Source organism: Cricetulus griseus, chromosome 8 (assembly GCF_003668045.3).
Source record: "Cricetulus griseus strain 17A/GY chromosome 8, alternate assembly CriGri-PICRH-1.0, whole genome shotgun sequence".
Classification (NCBI taxonomy): domain Eukaryota; kingdom Metazoa; phylum Chordata; class Mammalia; order Rodentia; family Cricetidae; genus Cricetulus; species Cricetulus griseus.
In genome coordinates, this window is record NC_048601.1 from 31,640,478 (window position 1) to 31,660,928 (window position 20,451).

Here is a 20,451-nt window from a genome sequence, read left to right on the forward strand (position 1 = left end):
TTTTGGATCTTGCTATTTATTGTTTTTTTAATTTTATTTATTTATTATGTATACAACATTCTGCCTCCACATATGCCTGCACGCCAGAAGAGGGCACAGATCTCATAAGGGATGGTTGTGAGCCAACATGTGGTTGCTGGGAATTGAACTCAGGACCTCTGGAAGAGCAGTCAGTGCTCTTAACCTCTGAGCCATCTCTCCAGCCCCTTGCTATTTATTGTATTTATTAATTCTGACAGCATTTTGTCAAGTCTTTAGAGATTTTTATATATAATGTTAAATCACCCTCTGTACCAATGTATAGTCCAAGTTGGCCTACAACTCAAAACCCTTCTCACTCAGCCTTCTAAGTGCTCAGATAATTAATGTTACATTTTTTTCTTTTCTTTTCTTTTTTTTTTTTTTTTTTTTTTTGGTGTGCATATATTGAGCATGTATCCCAGGGATAAATCCCACTTGATTGGGATGTATGATCCTTTTAATGTGCCAAATTCAGCTTGCTAGCGTTTCACTTGGTATGGGAAGATGATGCATTTTTGTAAGAAATCGCCATATTATGAACCTCTGTTAGCCTCCCTAGGATTTGATTTCACTTTCCTATTTGGTTATTCTTCATTCTATATGTATACGGTGGTATTTCGAGTTTTAATTCCCCAGACTATCAAGACTTATACTGAACACCTTTTCTATACATGTTACTTGCCATCTGCGAATATAGTGTCTGTTCAGATTTTTTTTCCATTTAAAAAAAAGATTTATTTATTTTATATATATAGTGTTCTGCCTGCACATATGCCTGAGGCAGAATTAGGTGGTAGATGATGACAGGTTTTCTAGATATTTTTAGGGTATCCTCTCCAAAATGCAATAGGAATTATTACTGTCTTAGTTAGGGTTTATATTGCTGTGAAGAGACACCATGACCACGGCAACTCTTATGAAGGAAAACATTTAATTGGGGTGGCTTACTTATAGGTCAGAGGTTCAGACCATTATCATTATGGTGGGGCATGGTGGCATGCAGGCAAACATGGTGCTGGAGAAGTAGATGAGAGTCCTATATCTTGCAGGAAATGGTCTGAGACACTGGGCATGACTTTCGCATATAAGAGATCTCAAAGCCCACCTCCACACTGACACACTTCCTCCAACAAGACCACATCTATTACAACAAGGCCACACCTCCTAAAATGGCACTCCCTTTGGGGGCCATTTTCTTTTAAACCACCACATTCCACTCTTTTGCTGCCTGGGGGACCGTCTCCAGCAGCACAGGGCTTAAAGGGAAATCTATGGAGCCAGCTTACTGTGAGTGACTTTTTTATCTGAGGGGGTAAGGGGAAAGACACTTACACACCCTTAACAATTTCCTTTTTTATTCCTCTGTATTCTCTATTAAATCTTGTCTTACCTCTGTCCAGAAATGTCTCTTCTGTCTCTCTCGATGTTTTCCTTCTAACTCTATCTTTATTCTTGCTTATTCTCTCATTCTTGATGGTTTCCTTCTAACTCTTACATTTATTCTTGATGTTTTCCTTCTAACTTTATCTTTATTTTTCCCTTACAGTTTATATACCCCAGCAAAATCTTTCAGGCAATGTAAAAGTTACAATGTGGTTACATTCTGTTTTTCAAATGAATTATTACATGAATACAAGTAAAAAAAACAGCATGTTATTCATATCCCTTACACAATAAAATTTAGGTATTACAGGTGAAAAACAAATTATCCCCAAGAACCCATATACATTCATACCCAACTTGTTATAGAGTAATAGTGTTAGCAGCAAGGTATTTTTTTCAGCCAGTTCTTTTACGGGCAGACTGTTTTGTTACAAAGAAAGGACCAATCACTTTATTACTTATCTTGAAAGGTAATCTTATAAGGAACTTTAAAGGAGTCACAAACCTAAACTTTTATACATGAAAAAGAATCAGTCAGCTCTACTTTAAACCTACTTTACTACTCATCAGTAGTTTGTTTATTTTCAAGAGACTGAGGGAAAATAGGTAGAAGGAATTAATCATCATCTTTGACCATCAACCAATCCTAGCAAGGAAAGTACGTAGGCTAGTAATAATTGGCTGCTTTGTAGTTTTGATCCTAACCTAATGAATCTATAACTCACCTACATGTCCTTGTGAACTTTAGTTTGTTTTCTGGAGTCTTTCATCTCAAAGCTATTATCAAAACATCTAATCTAACCTGAAGTTATTTTAAAGCTTTGTTTCAGCTATGATGCACACCAAAACCAGTGAATGCACCTTTCAACATTAAGATTAAAAGAATTTGCCAGGCGTTGGTGGCGCACATCTTTAATCCCAGAACTCAGGAGCAGAGGCAGGTGGATCTCTGTGAGTTCGAAGCCAGCCTGGTCTACGTAGAGAGTTCCAGGATAGGCTCCAAAGCAATACAGAGAAACCATGTCTTGAAACCACCCCCCACAAAAAAAAAGAAAAAAGAATTTGAGCCAGCCTGGTTCCTGGGACTCAATTGTTTTTCTAAATCTTTAACTTAAGTTACAGTCTATACGGCTCTTCAATAGAAACTCATGTGTTCTAGTGGTGTGGTATTGCCTTGTATACATTTTTAACCATCAAAACTCTAAACTAACACTACTATCAATTAGACATTACAGCTTTAGAAGAAATCATCTTCATAATAATCCCTACACCCATTCAAATTGTGCCAGATACCAGAGAAAAGATGGCAGCAGCAAACTTTTACTAAAGGCACAGCAGAAGCAAAAGGCACTCTGGGGTCTGTGGTCTCAGGGCTTTGCCTATCCAAGATTCATCCATCAGGTACTTTCCTCCTGGTGGGCTGACACCTAAACTTCAATGGCCATCTGCCATAGCCACTAGCACCACTCCCCGGTCCCCAACAACCTGTAACAATATCATAATGCAAAATGCAATTTAGTCCAATTCAAAAATCCCCATAGTCTGTCAATCTCAACAATGTTTAAGAGTCAAAAGTTCAAAATCTCTTCTGATATAAAACCAAAATCAAAAAGCAGATCACATACTTCCAACATACAATGGCACAGAATATTATATTATCATTCCAAAAAGTAGGGAAGGGAGCACAGAGGGGGAAACTACTGGGCCAAAGCACGACCACAAACCAGCTGAGTCAACTCCAAACTCTGCATCTCCATGTCTGTTGTCAAAATGCTCTTCAGATCGCCAGCTCCTCTCAGCGTTGTTGACTGCAGCACTTCTTTCTCTTGGGCTGGTTCCACTTCCTGTTAGCAGTTCTCCTTCGCAGGTATCCCATGGCTCTGGCATCTGAGGTCTCCTAGGTAATCCAGGTTTCAACTTCACAGCTTCATGCAACGCTCTCTCTAGGCCTCCGTTAAGGGATAGCCCTGACACATGCCTAGCCTCAGCTGCTTTCCGGAGTCAAGGAGGCAAATTCCATAGCGCCTTTCTTTTATCCTTAGCTCCAGAACCACATGGCCAAAGCTGCCAAGTTGTGCTGCTTGGTGGGGCTGGAACACGGCCCCCTTGCTCAATTACATCTTCACCAGCTTTCTGTTTTCGATGGCTTCCTTTGCTGTCTAAGCTTGGCTGTTCTGGAACTTGCTCTGTAAAACAGACTGGCCTCAAATTCAGAGATCACCAGCTTCTGCCATCTGGATGCTGGGATTAAAGGCATGCACCACCACACATGGCTCTAAGCTTTTCTTTAATTTCCTTTCACAAGTTGGAAACTTGCCCTGAGGTCACCACTCCCTTTATTCCATCTCTTAATCTTTATCTCCTTGAATACAGGACTTAAGACTTAGCTCCATTAGCTCCCCTTCTTCTCAAATATTGTTCTTGCTCAGCTTGCTCCTTTTCATTATATATCTTCATCAGAGTTAACACTATTATACTAGGCTGTTTTGAGATTTCCTCTGCCAAGGCAGATTAATCCAAAACTATTCATCCACTTTAGCCTCAGGCAAACATTTTGGACAAGGTCCTGGCTGACCATGGTAACTCTTATAAAGGAAAACATTAAATTGGGGTGGCCTGCTTAGAGTTCAGAGGTTCAGTTCATTATCATAGTGGGGCCTGGTGGTGTGCAGGCAGACATGGTGCTGGAGAAGTAGCTGAGAGTCCTACATCTTGTAGGCAACAGGAAGTGGTCTGAGACACTAGGCATGGCTTGAGCATATATAAGATCTCAAAGCCCACCTCCACACTGACATATTGCCTCCAAGACCACATCTACTCCAATAAGACCACACTTCCTAATAGTGACACTCCCTTTGGGGGCCATTTTCTTTCAAACCACCACTTAACCTTCTGAGTGCTTTAACAATATGGTTACCATGTGTATTAGTTGGGGTTTTCATTGCTGCAACAAAACACGATGACCAAAAAGCGAGTTGGAGAAGAAAGGGTTTATTTGACTTACATTTCCACATTGCTGTTCATCACTGAAAGAAGTCAGGACAGGAACACTAATAGGACAGGATCCTGGAGGAAGGAGCTGATGCAGAGGCCATGGAGGGTTGCTTACTGGCTTACTGCTTACTGGCTTGCTCAGCCTACTCTCTTATTGAACCCAAGACCACTAACCCAGGGATGGCATCACCCACCATGGGCTGGGCCCTCCCTCATTGATCACTAATTGAGAAAATGCCTTACAGCTGGATCTCATGGAGGCATTTCCTCACTTGAGGCTCCTTCCTCTCTGATTATTCTAGCTTGTGTCAAACTGACACATAAAACCAGCCAGTACACTGTCTGATACCTTATGCACTCAGCAAAACACAGCTGGTTAGAGATACTGAGTAAACTTCTGCCAATCAAATCCATTGCCAAATTCTGCTGTGTAACTGCAAAACATACCTGATTTCAGCTACTTTTCATCTCTAGCACTGACATTTTAATAGAAGACTGCTGTATTAGTCAGGGTTCTCTGGAGCAACAACAATGCTGGGTGTGAATAGAAGCTCCAAGAATCCAGCGGTTGCTCAATTCACAAAGCTGGATCTCAGTGGGTCTTCAGTAGATGCTGGAATTTTGAAGACATAAGTTCTAATGCCAATGAAGGAATGGACTTGCTAGGAAGGTAAAGGCAAGTAGGCAAAGAACAGAAGCTTCCTTCTTCCATGTCCTTATATAGGCTCCCAGCAGAATGTGTGGCCCAGATTAAAGGTGTGTCTTTCTGCCCCGAGTTCTAGATTAAAGTTATGTCTCTTCCCAGCTCAAAAGATCAGGATTAAAGGCATGTCTTCTACTCCAAAAATCCCTCACAAGAATGCCTTCCATTTTTAATTTTAGTTACTCCCAGATGTAGTCAAATTGACAACCCAGAATAGCCATCATAACTGTCATTGCATCGTTTGCCTCAACAATTTTTAGTGGCTAGAAACTGTTTCTCAGTTTCTAATAATTTTTCCCTCAACAGGATCAAGACAATCTTAAAGAGTAGTTGTAAGAAAACAGCAGCAATCATATAGGAGATCATACTACTTTTCTGCTGGAAATCTTGCAGATTTCTCCACATTTCTTAGAATGTGTACACTTTAAAGACCTTTACGTGCCAGGCGGTGGCAGTGCATGCCTTAAATCCCAGAACTTGGGAGGCAGAGGCCAGCCTGGTCTACAGAGCTAGTTCCAGGACAGCTAGGGATGCTACACAGAGAAACCCTGTCTAGAAAAATAAAAACAAAAACACAAACACAAACCAAACCGAAGACCTTTGCATTTAGAGAGTACAATCTACAGCCCTCAGGCCAAATCTAACTTCCACCTACCATTTCCGGAGGTTCCTTTCCTGGAGTTGGGTCACATACTGTCTACAGATGCTTTTATACAATTCCAAAAAGCTGAGTAAGATAACAGATGGCATGGCTCCCATCTCCTCCATTCTATCACTAGATCTTCAGCTAACCCTTTCCCAGCTCCATCTCAACCAAGCTTTTTTAATGGGTCTTACACTTCCTGAAATAACTAGCATCACTCAATGATGCCCTCATCATCACCAAGGTCAGTGGCAACTCCTCAGAGACTTTCCTGACCAAACAAACCAGAGAGGCCCTTACAACCACTCTAGTCATCTGTCCTGAAAGCAATAGCACGGAGGTGTTTTATAATGGTGAAAAGGTATGTACCTCAGGTTACCTAGCTTTTTCTAGAGGCATCCACCTTTCAACACTGCAACATGATGCTGTGGCTTACAAGTGCGTTGGGCCACATTCATAGCTATCCTGGGATACATGCTACATGCAAGGGCCAACTTTGCTGGCATCACCTAACAGCACCATAATCAAGAACCAGTTGAGTATATGCCTTGTCTATCAGGCTTAAGGATACTGACCTCAGGCAGATACATCAAGGTCATAGAACTGCTTCAGTCAGTTTTACCTGGTGTTTACTGGCCTTGACACTGACCATCGAAGACACGTGCTACCTCTTCTTCCTGCAGGCTCAATGGCAGGAGAATGTGATTGCTTGTTTTCCTGAGGTGCCCTTCTAAGGCTATTTGGGGTGCTTCTGGAGTCAGTGTCTTGGGTTGCTGAAAGGCAGGTAAAAAGTGGTTTGTCTATTTGGATCTCCAAAGCTGTTGGGGTTTGGAAAAGTCAGGAGCTTCCATTTTTATGCCTTTTGTGCCATCATGGTGAATACAGTACAACAACATGGTATTGAATGTTAAAATTACACATTGGTTCACATCTCTTCCTTAGAACATAAGCTCTAGGAGAGAAGATACCCTGCTTTGTTCAGACCCATTTCCATACCACAGATTTGCATTAATATTGGCCTGATACCAATCACATATGGCCAGAGGACGATGAATCGGGATTTCTGGCCCCACTATACGCCAAAACCCACCAAGAGCAACTCTTCTGGACATGGGTCCATTTAGTACTCGGTCAGGTAAGGTTAAATCGGGGAAAGTTATCTTCCAGAACTGAACAAACATATTTTCAACATTATGATGATTATGGTTAAGAATTTTATTATCAAAATTATTACATCTCTTGTGAAAGTTCAAATGTTACAGCAAGGTGTAAACACTCCACTTGAGGAAGAAGCGATGCTCCTTCCCTTCCAAGAGTCCCCCCTCCCCCCACCCTCCCCCCCAGAGGTCTGGTCTTGACAGCACCCTGCCCACACAGAGTGGCTGGGGTCTCTGCACGTGCCAGGCAGGGTGAGGGCCGCCTGCCCGCTGGCCTCTCCCCTTGGCTAAAAGCCAAGGGGAGAATGCAAACCCCAGCCCAAATGGAGAGACATTTACATACGTTTTATATAATATACAAAGAAACCGGCATCCCAGGCAACATGATTTCCACTCCCAATGCTCTCCCAGACTGATGGGTTTGTGGGGAAAACAACAAAAAGAAAAGTACTATGCTGAGGGTTCAGCATTAAAAACAAAAATCTAAAACCATAACAGAAAAATCTCCCCTCATTTGAGCAAACACCTGATTTCAATTTTGAAAAGTGAAATTTTGTAACAGTCACACACAAAGAGAGAAGACTGTGCATATGATAGTTATAGGTCAGGGTAGAAAAGAAGGAGATGAAAGAGGCTGGGGAATGGGAAAGAAAACAGATTAGAGGTAAGGAGGGAGACTCACAGTATATCTTGTCCAAAAGAAGTACGGTCCACTGCAGCACCAGGGATCACACTGTCATACACTCACTACCCTACCATGGTTATAGCTGAATACAAAATTAGATAAATAAAAACACGCCAGGTATTACAGTAAACAAGTGAAAGAAATAAGCTGGCAACCATATGGAATTTAAAAAGATTGTGTACCCCGCCTGGGCTGGCTCCAGGGCTCCTCCAGGGGTGTACAACAGGCACAATGCACTGATGGGGAGAAGCCAGTCTGCTCTTGTCTCTCATCCAGAACAGTGTTAGGGGTATGGGCAACTTGTTAACTCTCAATCTGCCCACTCTCATGTAAGCATCCCCCAAAGAAACGTGGGGCAGACCCCACACAATCACAGCCCTGTCGGTGCCATTCTACAATCCTATCTGCCCCATTCTTACCCTGCAGTCATGAGTGCATGTTTCTCAGTCATGGAGGCAGTCCTGCTCTTAGGACAGCAACTCCTGATTAACTGGGAATAGGAAAACTAAATTCAAAGGTTCCCCAGACCACTCCTCCTCTACTCACCTCACTATTAGTAAGCCATGACATGTGGAAGCAGTGGGATGGTAACAGCTGAGGCCCTATCCATCCCAAATCTGCTCCAATAACCAAGAGCTGACTGCCAGCTCCTCTCAGATAGCCAGTCAAGCCTCAGAGTAGGCAGCAAGCATTCCTTTCTGCCCATTTCTTGGTGGCTTTAAGACAAAGGTAGGGAGCACTCCTGGTGGAAACACCTTGATCATGTACCTGCTTTTGGAATGGTTGTCTCACAGCTAACATTTACATACCTACCTTTTTTTCCCCCCTCTTAAGTGCATAAAACCCTAACACTACTCAGATGGCTTGGGGCTTTGAGATTGGCTCTTTCCACTTTTTTCTTTTGAAAAGAAAAAAAATTATTTTTTTTTTATTGAAAAAGATGTCCTTACTGCACAAGTGACTACAGGCTACAGGCAAGGATGGGAGACATAGGCTTCAACACAAGTCATTGCACTTAGAACCGTTACTAACCGAAACACCATTTGCTTGTTAACAATGTACCCTTAACAGCAGGGAGAAACTTCTTTATAGTCTCTGCTTCAGACAAGATTTACATCTTTCTCCAAGGCCGGAGGCCAGTCACGACCACAAGTCTCATTTCTTGCTGACCAGACCCATTCCTCTGGCACCTTGTACCCCTCTTCCCCAGCAATATGCTCGGCCTTGGTTCCAGAGGCAGCTGGAAGGAAGCAGCTATGGGCTCATCAAGTTCAGTTTGCCCATATCCAGAAGCCCTAGGAAAGTCCTGTCTGAGTCTTGACTCCTGACCCTTGCAGTGGCTGGAGTCGGTACTGGTGTACACCCCCACTCCCACGATGTGGGTAGTGCTGTGAATTGGAAACCGCAGATACCCTGGAGGCCTGGTAGGCAGCTGACTGCCCAGCACTGGGCAGACTGATAGTCCGTAAGTCTGATGGCAATGATGACCTAGAGTTCTGAGGAAAGGAGGTGGAACTCAAAGTTCCTGTGCTGGGCTGAGAAACCGAGTCTGAGGTTGGTGAGTCTGAAGTGCCCTGTGGGGTAGGGCTAGCAGCACTTGAAGAACAGCTCCTCCTCGGAAGATTGCTGCCAGTGCTGTTTCCAGAATGCGGCTGGCTGCTATAATACCCTGCAGTCCCCGTAAATGGGGCCAACGAGTCTGTGGACACAGGGTGGGCAGGGCTGGGGTAGGATGTGGAAGAAAGGGATGATTCTGAAGAACCATGAGAGGGGGGATTTCCAGGTCTCAGTGCAGTAGTTCGATAACTGTATCCTGGAGACTGGGTGAGATGTCCTCTGAAAGGGGACGAACTCTGCTGAAGGAGGCTTTGTGATTCTGTCCGGGGACTGTCACACTGCAGGAGCTTCAAAGGGTAGGGAAGAAAGCATAAGGAAGTTAACACGGTCCCGTCAATGGTGTGTAGTGTTTGACATTCTACTTTCATTTTATTATTATTTTGCTTTTTTGAGACAGGGTTTCTCCGTGTAACCCTGGCTGTTCAGAACTCACAGATCTGCCTGCCCCTGTCTCCCAAGTGCTGGGATTAAAGGCGAGTGCCCCCCATCACCTGGATACAGCATTCTATTTTTATTCTTTCCATTAAAAAGTGGTGTATATGTATGTGCTACTACACTAATGTGGAAGTCATAGGACACTAGGAGTCCATTCTTTCCTTCCAATGTGTGGATTCTTGGGATTAAACTCAGGTCATCAGGCTTGATTACAAGTGCCTTTTACCCACTGAGCCATGTTACTAGTCCCCGAAAAACATTATTTAAAGGACACAATAGCAGTTAAATGTCTCTGATTACCTCATTTGCTTTATTGAGATCCCTGAGGTAAGCAAATGATGTGACTTACAGGGCTGCTGAGATACTATGTGATGTCAACAGCTGACAATGTCTCATGACTAGGAATACAGCATCTAATAAACTCCATAGGCATCCCTTTCCCTAGAGTTCAGCAATCTCTTGACTTACCTGGTAGCTGTATCTGGAAGGGCTGTAAACAGTTGCTCCTTTAGAGAGTGCTGAACTCAATGGCTCTGGGCCTTCTCCATCTGCAGGGTCTGGAAGGCATTACAAGAATCAACATTGGCTTCTCAGAATACTAGGAAATAGATATCGTCCAGTCAAATCATCAATGGTATCAACACATGCTGCCCTCTGTGGTAAAATGAGCGCAGCATGCCAGGAGGGCCAAGTAAGTGGTTAATTATGCGCTAAATTTTAAATGCCTCATCTTATTCTTGTCTCCTTCTTTCTCTTCATCCTTCAGGGAGGTGGAGCTCCGGAACTTTGGAGAGATGAAAATTACAGAAAAGTATCCCTTGGAAAAAGAGCAGACAGAGAGCAAGCAATGCTAGATCTCGTGAATAATGTAGCCCAGAGAGCAAGACTGAGCTGGAAACTAGCATAGAGCAGAACCCAAGCATGTCAGAAATGGACTCACTTTATTCCAGCATTTGTTGTGAACTTAGACCTTAGCTCACCTGACTCTTTCTCTGTGAGGTTACTCTCCCATGTGGGAGAGGGCTCTCCCTTTTGGGCCACTCTCACACTGCTTCGGAGAACCTTAGGGATGCTTCCTCCTTCCCGGAGTCGTTCAACTGATGTAGGAACCATCCTGAAAAAGCACCAGGGTGTAAATTTAAGCAACAGGAATTAAGAGCCAAGAGTCTGAATCAAATAACCACAATAAAGATGGTGTAGTAGAAGCCCGCTCTCCTTTTTCTTCTTTCCAGACAGGTTTTCTCTATATAGTCCTGGCTTTGTAGACCAGTCTGGACTTGAACTCAGAGATCCCCCTGCCTCAAAGGTGTGTGCCAACACTGCCTGGCTGGCCATAGCACAGTCTCTCCTCTGTGAAGCTGTGTTCCTGGCACATATACTGTGGATTAATATAGAATTCTTAGATTAATGAATATAATCTAAGAGACTGTCTCTTTTTTTCCAAGCTCATTTCAACATTCCTATGCTTGAGGGTCCCTGGAGCTCACTGGCCAGACTGACTTAGCCAGTGAACTCGAAGTACAATCAGAGATCCTGTCTTATAAGACAAGGTGGGAAGTGATAGAGGCAGGCACTCAGTGTTGATCATGGGCCTCCAAATGTACCATGCCAATGTATCCTCCACCCCATGTCTGAAGAAAAATAAAGAATAAGTATTGTTCCCCTAGCTGGGGGTACTGTGATATATATTTATAATCCTAGCACCCAGGAAGCAAAGGCAGTTGGATCAAAGAGTTCAAGTCCAGTTAGGGCTACAGAGTGAGACCCTGCCTCAAAAAATTGCAAAGGAAAACAAAACCAACCTGGATTCCTATTTCATCCAATGCCCAGAACTTGTCATTACTATTACTTACTTGATTTTCTATGATGTCTCCTAAACCAGACAAGTACTTTCAGAGTTATCTCATCATTCTGTAAATGCTAGCTGCACAGGATAGATTTCTTCTTGAATTAGAACAACTTGGAGTCAGCAAGATAAAGGTGCTTGTTCCCAGGTCTAAGATCCAAGTTCAATCTCCAGAATCAACATAGTGGCAAGGAAGAACTGATTCCCGGAGTATCCTTTGACCTCCACATGCATGTATGTACACCTTCGTGACGGTGCAAGCATGCGTGCACACACACACACAAAAAAAAACATGCACCTTGGGTGGTCTATTACTTACCTTTCATATAAATTGAGACAAAGAACCCTCTTAATGAAACCACTTATGGTTCCCCACAACTACACATTTCCAGTGAGACTCTACAAGGTAAGGATTCGGCTGCCTGTCTCAGTAAGTACTCCTATACATTTTAGGAAAAACTGGGAATGACTGGAATACTTTCTACCTGAATTTCATTATATAGCTAGTTAGATATAAACTTACCACCTACTGCTGATGTTCTCTTGAGGTCTGCAGTGAGAGGAAGAAGTGCCCCTGGAATCTGATGGGCTTACTGCCTCCGAATGTGATGTAGAGGAATGAGATGGGGAGAATTTTTTGTGAGGGGATGAGGGGGTTCGGGCTGAGGATCCCTGCACACCATGGGCAGCATTGTCAGAAACAGAGTTACTGCTGCCTTGCCCAGCTCCTGCAGACTTGCTTTTGCTCTGTGAAGAGTCACTTCCCCCACCAGAATTCTCCTTAGCTTCCTGTTTCCGTTTGCGGTACTCCAGCAAGGATACCTAGATAAGAAAAAGAAACTATCATTAGTGAGTGGCTTACTGGTAACAGGGAAAAGAAGAGTGTCCTGGGTAAAGAGTTGCAAGCCATGCAAACAAAGCAGGCCCCAATTATGACAACCTTTATTGTATTTTAAAACCGTATCTGTACATCTGTGTATGCTGAGTACAGGTGCCTGAGTTGGAATACCCCTGGAGAGCTGGAATTACTGGCAGTTGTGAACCATCTGATGTGGGTGTTGGAAACTGAACTCAGATCCTCTGGACAAGCATATGGGCTCTTAACCATTAGAGGATCTTTCTAACCCCTCTATAACCACCTTTTTCAGGTATAAAAGAGATGTCATCACAGCTACAGATTCAAGCCAGTCTGAAACAGGTGAGGGGAAAAGAACATCCTAAATGGCATTTTTGAAGAACGGTGCTTAAGTAGACTGTACCCTTTGATTTTCTTCAGAGGAACCTGAGAAATTACTATCATCTTGGTCACCTATCAGTTATGTCCAACAATGGGGACATCCGTAAGAGTAGGCCAGAAAAATGGAATTCTTAGGTACCTTGGATAAAATGGTTCTTAACTACCTAAAATACCCATTCCATCAAAAACAAACAGACTAACCCACAATAAAGTACTACCAAGAGGAAAAAGCATTTATTTCAGGGTTCTTCATTATTCTCAAATTTTGACACCACATGGATTTGGGGCTATTTATATTATAATAATGGAATAGAAGTATTTTAAAGCAAGAAGAAATTATTTCATTTATAGACTTCAGCAACCTACCTGTAACCCGAAAACTTTACCCAAATCCTCAATCCACCTTCTAATCTTTACCCATTTTTTTCTCCTTGCTGTCAACAACAGACCCTTTTCCTGTCCACCCAGTACTGTGTTCTATTGCTTATTGAACCTACTGTAGAATCTTGTTTCTTAAGATAAAAATTATACTAAGGTATAGGTTAAATTTACTGGGCTTTTAACTTTTCCTTTGTGTGTATATATACAAGCAAATATAATGATTCGTATATGGGGGTTAAGAGGATAACTTTTCTGAAGTTGGCACTTTTTGAGGGAGTTTGTCTTATTTCTGCTTTTGCACTGACCGCATAGTGGACTTCTGGCTGATTCTCTTATCTCTACTTTGCGTCTTGCTATGAAGTCTGAGGCTGGGATTACAGACTTGAGCTACTCAATCTGGATTTGGTTTAAAAATTAAATCTTTTTTTTTTTTTTTTTTTTTTTTTTTTTGTGAATGAGTGTTTTGCCTGCACGTGTATTTGTGCATCATGTGCCTGGCTGATGATGGCAGAGGCCAGAAGAGGGTGCCGGATCCCCCATGACTGGAGTCACAGATTATTGTGAACCTGTAGGTACTGGGATTTGAACCTTATTTTCTCAAAGAGCAGCTCTAACTGCCAAGCCACCTCTCCAATCCTGGCTCTGGCTTTTTAAATGAAGGTTTCAGGGATCAAACTAAGGTTGTCAGGGCTACATGGCTAGTAATTTTATCTGCTAAACTCATCTTGCTGGCATGTATTTTATTTCTGAAGGGAAGAATTGTGTTTCTTTGAAGATAGTCTTATATCCTGTATGTTCCCAAATTCCTGCCTCTACCTCCCAACTGCTTGATTATAGCCTAGTATTTAGCTTTTCAAAATTTTGTATTTTTGTTTTGTTTGTGTGTGTGTATGTGTGTGCCAGGATCTATGTGGCCCAGGCAGGCCTGCTACTTAGGACCTACCTACCTCAGTCTTCCAGGTACAAAGATAACAGAGATGTATGGCACTACATATAAGCTTATTTAGCTTTAATTAAAAAACAAACATAACAAAAACTTATCTACTTATTCACTAAATTGTGTAAGTCAAAGGACAACCTGGGGGACTGAGTTCCCTCTTTCTACTATGTGTGTCTTAGGGACCACACTCTGGTTTGTCAAGCACGGCAGCAAGTGCCTTAACCCACTGAGCCACCTTACTGGCCTTTCCTTGGCTTTAAAATACTATATTTTTAGATGGAAGTGGTGGTGAACACCTTTAATCACAACCCTTGGGAGGCAGAGGCAGGTGGATCTCTGTGAGTTTGGGGACAGTCTGGTCTAAAGAGTGAGTTCTAGGACAGTTAAAGCAACATAGAGAAACTCTGCCTTGAAAAATCAAAACATATCAAACGCCCCCAAATTAAAATACTCCCCCAAACTATTTTATTTTCCCATATGTATGTTTATGTGGCTTCAGAAGGAAGAAGGGGTTGTGGGATGCCTTGGAGTTGAGTTATTGGTGTTTGTGAGATATTCTATGTAGGTGCTAGGTTCTAAAACTAAGCTCCTGTGACAATCAGTAAGTGCTCTTACCCACTGAGACATCTCTCCAGGAACTCATTCCTTGGCTTTTTATTGTTAATATTCAGTAGAAAAATTTGGCACATCACAGGTGCCCAATATATTTTAGAAATAGTTCTGAAGCAAACTCTAATTTCAACTACCCGCATATGTAACAAATGAAACCAGAAACGCAAAGACATTTGTCATGTTATATAGTTTCTTTCAATAATTTATTTTATTTTATATGCAATGGTGCTTTTGCCTGGATGTACATCTATGTAAGGTTGCTGGATCCCCTAGAACTAGAGTCACAGACAGTTGAAAGCTGCCATGTGGGTGCTGGGAATTGAACCTGGATCCTCTGGAAGAGCAGTCAGTCCTCTTTAAATGCTGAGACATCTATCCAGTCCAATGTTATTAAGTATTTTGTAAATTAACACTGCCAGAGTTAATATATTAAGCAGCTGTATACCACCTAACTCAGAAGCTGGGAACTCAAGTTGAGTCTTCCAGCTTCTGGCACAGATCTCAGTCTTCCTGCCTCAACTTCACAAATGGCAGCTGAGATTATAAATCTGTCTGAGAGAACACATCTGATGATCTTAAAGCTGTGTCCCAAACTGAACTCTGCAAGTAATACAGCTTTCAGTTTTCTTTCCAATGTTCTAGCTTTCAGTTGCACATGACAGCTATTTAAAATTTGCTGTGTGTTTAAAAAGGCTAGTATGGCTTCAGTTTTGCAATCCCACTCCAGAACGCGAGGGTCATAGGTATGTGCCACTATGCCTGGCTGGATATTTGCTTTATTTGTATTTAGGATACTGGAGATGAAAGAACTTACTCATGCTACACAAGTACTTTTCTACTGATTACACTTCGGTCCTCTCAGCTATTCACAACACTTACCAGCTGTACTAATACAGCCTACATCTCAGGGCCTGAGAGATGCCAACACTGAAGACAACTCAAGTTCAGTCCCAGGACTCACATGGTGGAAGGATTCCCACAAGTCATCTTCTGACTTCCACACATGCCTTTGGCATGTTCACCCCACACCCCACATAAACCAAAGAAGTAAATAAAAGATCTACTTTTCACAGATTACAACGGAGAGTAGGACAAGTGTTTTGCACTGGACCTTAGAAAGTTCTGAATTATTTGGTTAATAGTCTTTAAAAGAGGTCCCATGTAACATGAATACTTACTTTTTTCCTTTGTGGGGGATTCTGAGGAGCAGATGGGACTCCTTCACAGGCCCTTTCACCACTAGGTGACATGGATCCACGAGAGAGATCTTTCATAAAGCCATGTTCATATCTGCTGGAAAAGCCTTCTGCAGGGGAACAATATCCTCCATCTAAATGTAAAGGCTTCCTGTCCCCCACCAAGGGGGACCCCCTATAAAGTCCATCCGCTCGAGGCATAGCGTTCAAAGGGGAGTAGGCGTACATCAAGTTGAACTCTGTCCTAAACGCCTGGTCTGAGTTTCTCAACAATGTCTGAGGGCCATCTCCACTCCTGCTTGGGAAGCCAGCCTCTGAGGTTGGAGCAACAGGCGGATGAGAAGCCAGGTCAGGATGACTGCAGTTGAGCAGGGAAGGCCTATCAGCACAGCTGTGAGTGCTGGAGTCTGGGTATCCCACTTTTGTCAAATCCAGGTCTTTTCGGTGACAAAGCTGAAAGGATAAAAAAAATCAACAGAGATATGTGACATGGTAGAAAGGGAAAAGCCAATGGACAGAAGGGAAGTAAAGGGACACAGGTGTACAAGGAGAGGGATGGAAGCAGAAGAGAGAGACTCCTTAACATGTGTAAAGTCCATTACGCAAACAAAGTGTCAACCCACCAGACTACTAAGGAGCCTCAGTGTTTGTGCATGAGAACATTGGGAAAGCTGGCACCAGGCAACTGGACAACATGACTACTCTGTCTGCTCAGCCTTCATCAGACTGATGCTCAGCTGACAGCACACTTGGGGGCTGGCAGCATCGTCAGGGGAATATCTGAGCCCCATGCACAATACAGGAAAGTTTTAAATTGCTGGTTTCTAGTATTATGTATTACTAAATTAGTATCAATGGAAGGATGGTGAAGGAAGGTGCAGAAGTAGAACATAGCTGAAAAGCCAAGCATGTCAATTACTGGTTCAGTAGGAGAGTGGCCTTAAAGATAACAATCAACGTGTTCTTCATTAACTTACACCTTGAATTATGTTTCTCAATTATGTTTGTTCAATTCTTTTGTGTCCTCTGCTGTCTACCAATGTATCAAAGGACTGCAATGACTACCACTGAAGAGCACCGGTGATAAAACTCACCTACTATTGCTTATCCTTATCTCTTAACATCAAGGTTTCCTCCACTAGGTCAACTGCCTACAAAGAAAGTATCAGAAACCCAAATACCACATCAAATATCAAATTCCTGCTCTATAGGAATCTTTAATAATCCAGAACAGAATAACCTATACTTTTCCAACAAGATGGACTCATAACACTCAGGAAATCAGCAGTAAACTAGTGGAATACAATCTTTTCAGTTTCTTAATGATCTACAGAAAATCCCACGGACTCAGAATTTGGTTAATTCTCAGGGAGTTGGGCCCTAATTATTTTAGTGAGTAGGATGAAAGATTAATTTCTAAAAGATACAGAGATTATAACTTTAAGAGGAAAAGGTACCATGTAGTTTATAGTTAGTAATTACTACATTTGCCTAAAGTTTATAATCAAAGTTAATGCTAAAATCTGAATTTAGGATCTTTACAGCAGAAGAGTTTCCAAGAAAAGTACTCAAAAGCACCCACTGATAGCCTTAGAGGTGTCATTCACTTGTAAAGCAACAATATTCCAGCCACTGCAGAACAGAGCCTGTAAGACAGAGTGTGGGCTTAAGGTTTCTTGAATATTTACACCCAGTAAGGAGCTTCAGAGAAAATAAAGCTGAGGAAAGTTGGATTCCCAAGGAAGCTGCTCAACTATCACCCAAAGCCCAATGCAGAGCTGCCGGTTTAACCTCAATAATATGTTGATAGCACGATGAACACTGAGACAGTGCCTACCAACTCCACTTTCCTTGTTAACAAGCAGACCAAGGCTCTGATAGCACATAGAATTTGTATCCCATGAAGATTTTCTTCTTTAATGAAACTCTTCAGCTACTGCTTCCCCCAAATGACAACAAAATCGATCCCACAACATATATACAGCTACTTAAATTTCCTTGGTCTATTTCCAGTTATACAGAAGATTCACTCTACTTGCTGTGAATGAGTGGCTGTCCTCCAGCCTAGCACCCCACTTATTCAGGACCTTGCTCATTCTCAGCCTCCATGTGTGATTGAGATAGTGTGATAACTACCTCAGGTGACAGAACTAAGGCTTATGTACAGTGGAATCCTCAGGGGAGGATATGCTCTATGGGAGGAAAAAGCATCATCTTATGCATCTACTCCAAGTTGAGAAGCAAAACATAAGAGAAAGTAAAGGCAAGCATGGGTATTAGCCACTACTTTTTTTTTTGGCGGTGGGGGTAGGTGTGGTTAAGAAAGGACAGGAGAAATGTTAACTGTAGAACTCATCTCCAAGGACAAAGTGATTTGCTAAATGCTTCCTGGTGTCTTGGAAAGCACTTAAGGAAAACTGGGTATAATGTTTCAAGCTGTAAGTAAATGCCTCAAGTAGAACTCAGGAAAGAGGTGAAATGTTACATTGTTAATTTTTTTTTTTTTTTTGAGGACTTAGTGTTTCTTATGGGGTGAGGAGAGCAGCCTACCCCTTATTCTTCCAAGAGGAACTCTGTTCCTTTACCTCTATCATTTATCTACCTTTACCCTAATCATTATCTTTCTTCACTTTCTTACTAGTTTCAGGTCTATCAGTTATCCAGGGGAATACCTAGGAATTAACATAAGAGGAAGATGGCCAGTTCCTCTATGACTTGAGCATCTCTAGCAGTTAGAACCCACTATATTTTAGGGGCCACAACAAAACAAACAAAAAAATAAAACAAAACCCACCACAAAAACCACACCCCCCTCAAAAAATACATATATATATATATATATATGTCTGTGACCTACATAGGATACACAGGATAGGACACTTAGCTAAGGCACTACCTCTCTATACCTGGGGACTCAAAAGTAAATTCTTGATGGATGATATGAACCGCAACAGGAAAGTAATGATGGCAGCTATGGCAAGGACTCAGGGTACCATGGGCTGGGGAGGGAGGAAGATTCCCAATATACAGACTATCAGTGACTGTGGCCCAGATAGCAGACATATGCCATGCCATAATAGGATATATGGAGCTGTTTGAGGAAACACGGTTTGGATAGTGAATGTTTTTCAGTGGGGATGGTGCTAGAACCTGTGTAAGACAGAGTATAGATCTGAGAGCACATGAGAAGGGAAAGACAAGGCTAAGTGGGCGTGTTCTCTCAAGTTGCTTTCACTCTTCCTCTAGATTCTTTCCATTCCTGAAGGGATCATTCTCTTTCACTGTGTACCTCATCCCCTTAGAACTAGATATGTCATGTTATGTTTCCTATTCAAAGTTTTTGCCTTTTCACTTTAAGTTGGTTTTTATCTGTGACACCTTTTTGATATTAAAAAAAAAAATCAAAAAAACTTTGAGATTCTATTTTTTAGTTTGTGTTTGCCTGCCTGCATGTCTGTGAAGAACCTGGAAGGATCAGAAGAGGGCATTGTATCCCCAGGGAAATACAGATCTGTGAAGAGCCATGTGGGTCTGCTGGAAGAAAAGCCAGAGCCCTTAACTATGGTCATTCTAGCCTGTGCATTTTATGTTACTTTTAAAAGTTTTAACAGAAAATTTTATTTCAACACTACTTCTCCCAAATAACAATTGTACATTAGAACAATATAGAAGTTTCATATTGTATTACCTTTCAGTATATTGTTTCCTTTTTAAACTAATGGTGCCTTCAAACTGCAGGGATTATAGATGTATGGCGTACTCTCTGTGTCACAGTTTCAATGATAAAAGCTTGTAAACCAACCTTTCTGTACTCAAATATAGGAAAGACTGTCACTCTCAGAATGATGACAAAGACTGGTAGGATGGAGTTGTTTTTGTAATAGTGAGAATGGCGACACTGCCTTTTAAAATAAGAACTTTATAATCATGCACCTGAAGTTTGCTATTCAACTTATTTTCTTTCCTTCCTTCCTGATAATCTTCTGAATAATTACCTATTTTTTCCCCACTTTTAAAAATATATTAGGTATAGGTGCTAAACTTGCATGTGCCTGTGGAAGGTAGAAGAGGGCATCAGATCCCTGGAACTGGAGTTATAAGATTGTGAGCTACCATGTGGGTAGTCAAAGCCCAGTCCTCAGCAAGAGCACCAAGTACTCTTAATTGCTGAACCAGTTTTTTAAACCCCTGAAATATTTTAACTTTTTAAAAATTATGTGTGAATGTGTACGTGTTTGTGCATGTTATTGCAGATGCCCGAGGAAGACACATGAGGGAGTTCCATCCCTTGGAGCTGGAGTAGTTGTGACCCACCCGATTTGGTTGCTGGCAACAGAACAAGCTCTTGACTGCTGACCCATGTCTTTAAATTCCATGTTTTCTTGTTTAAAACTTTTCTTTTGTTTTTTCGAGACAGGTTTTTTTCTGTATTGCTTTGGAGGCTGTCCTGGAACTTGCTCTGTAGACCAAGGTGGCCTCAAACTCACAGAGATCCGCCTGTCTCTGCCTCCCGAGTGCTGGGATTAAAGGCATGCACCACCAACGCCCGGTTTAAAGTACTATTTTTTAATTTTTAACAGTATTGGAAATCAAACCCAGGG

At 42.1% G+C, this 20,451-nt stretch overlaps 1 protein-coding gene across 14 annotated transcripts in view; it reads right to left on the bottom strand.

The window, feature by feature from the left end:
* Positions 1–7,313: 7,313 nt before the first annotated feature.
* Positions 7,314–20,451, bottom strand: part of Setd5 (SET domain containing 5) — a 79,096-nt gene continuing 65,958 nt past the window's right edge. For all 14 annotated transcript variants that reach the window (XM_035448621.1, XM_035448623.1, XM_027429048.2 and 11 more), the window contains 5 exons: positions 15,833–16,303; positions 12,008–12,306; positions 10,619–10,752; positions 10,107–10,195; positions 7,314–9,490 (listed from right to left, as the gene is read on the bottom strand). In XM_035448621.1, coding sequence (XP_035304512.1) covers positions 8,882–9,490; positions 10,107–10,195; positions 10,619–10,752; positions 12,008–12,306; positions 15,833–16,303 — 1,602 coding nt within the window. In that variant the 3' untranslated portion in view covers positions 7,314–8,881. The remainder of the gene's footprint in view (positions 9,491–10,106; positions 10,196–10,618; positions 10,753–12,007; positions 12,307–15,832; positions 16,304–20,451) is intronic.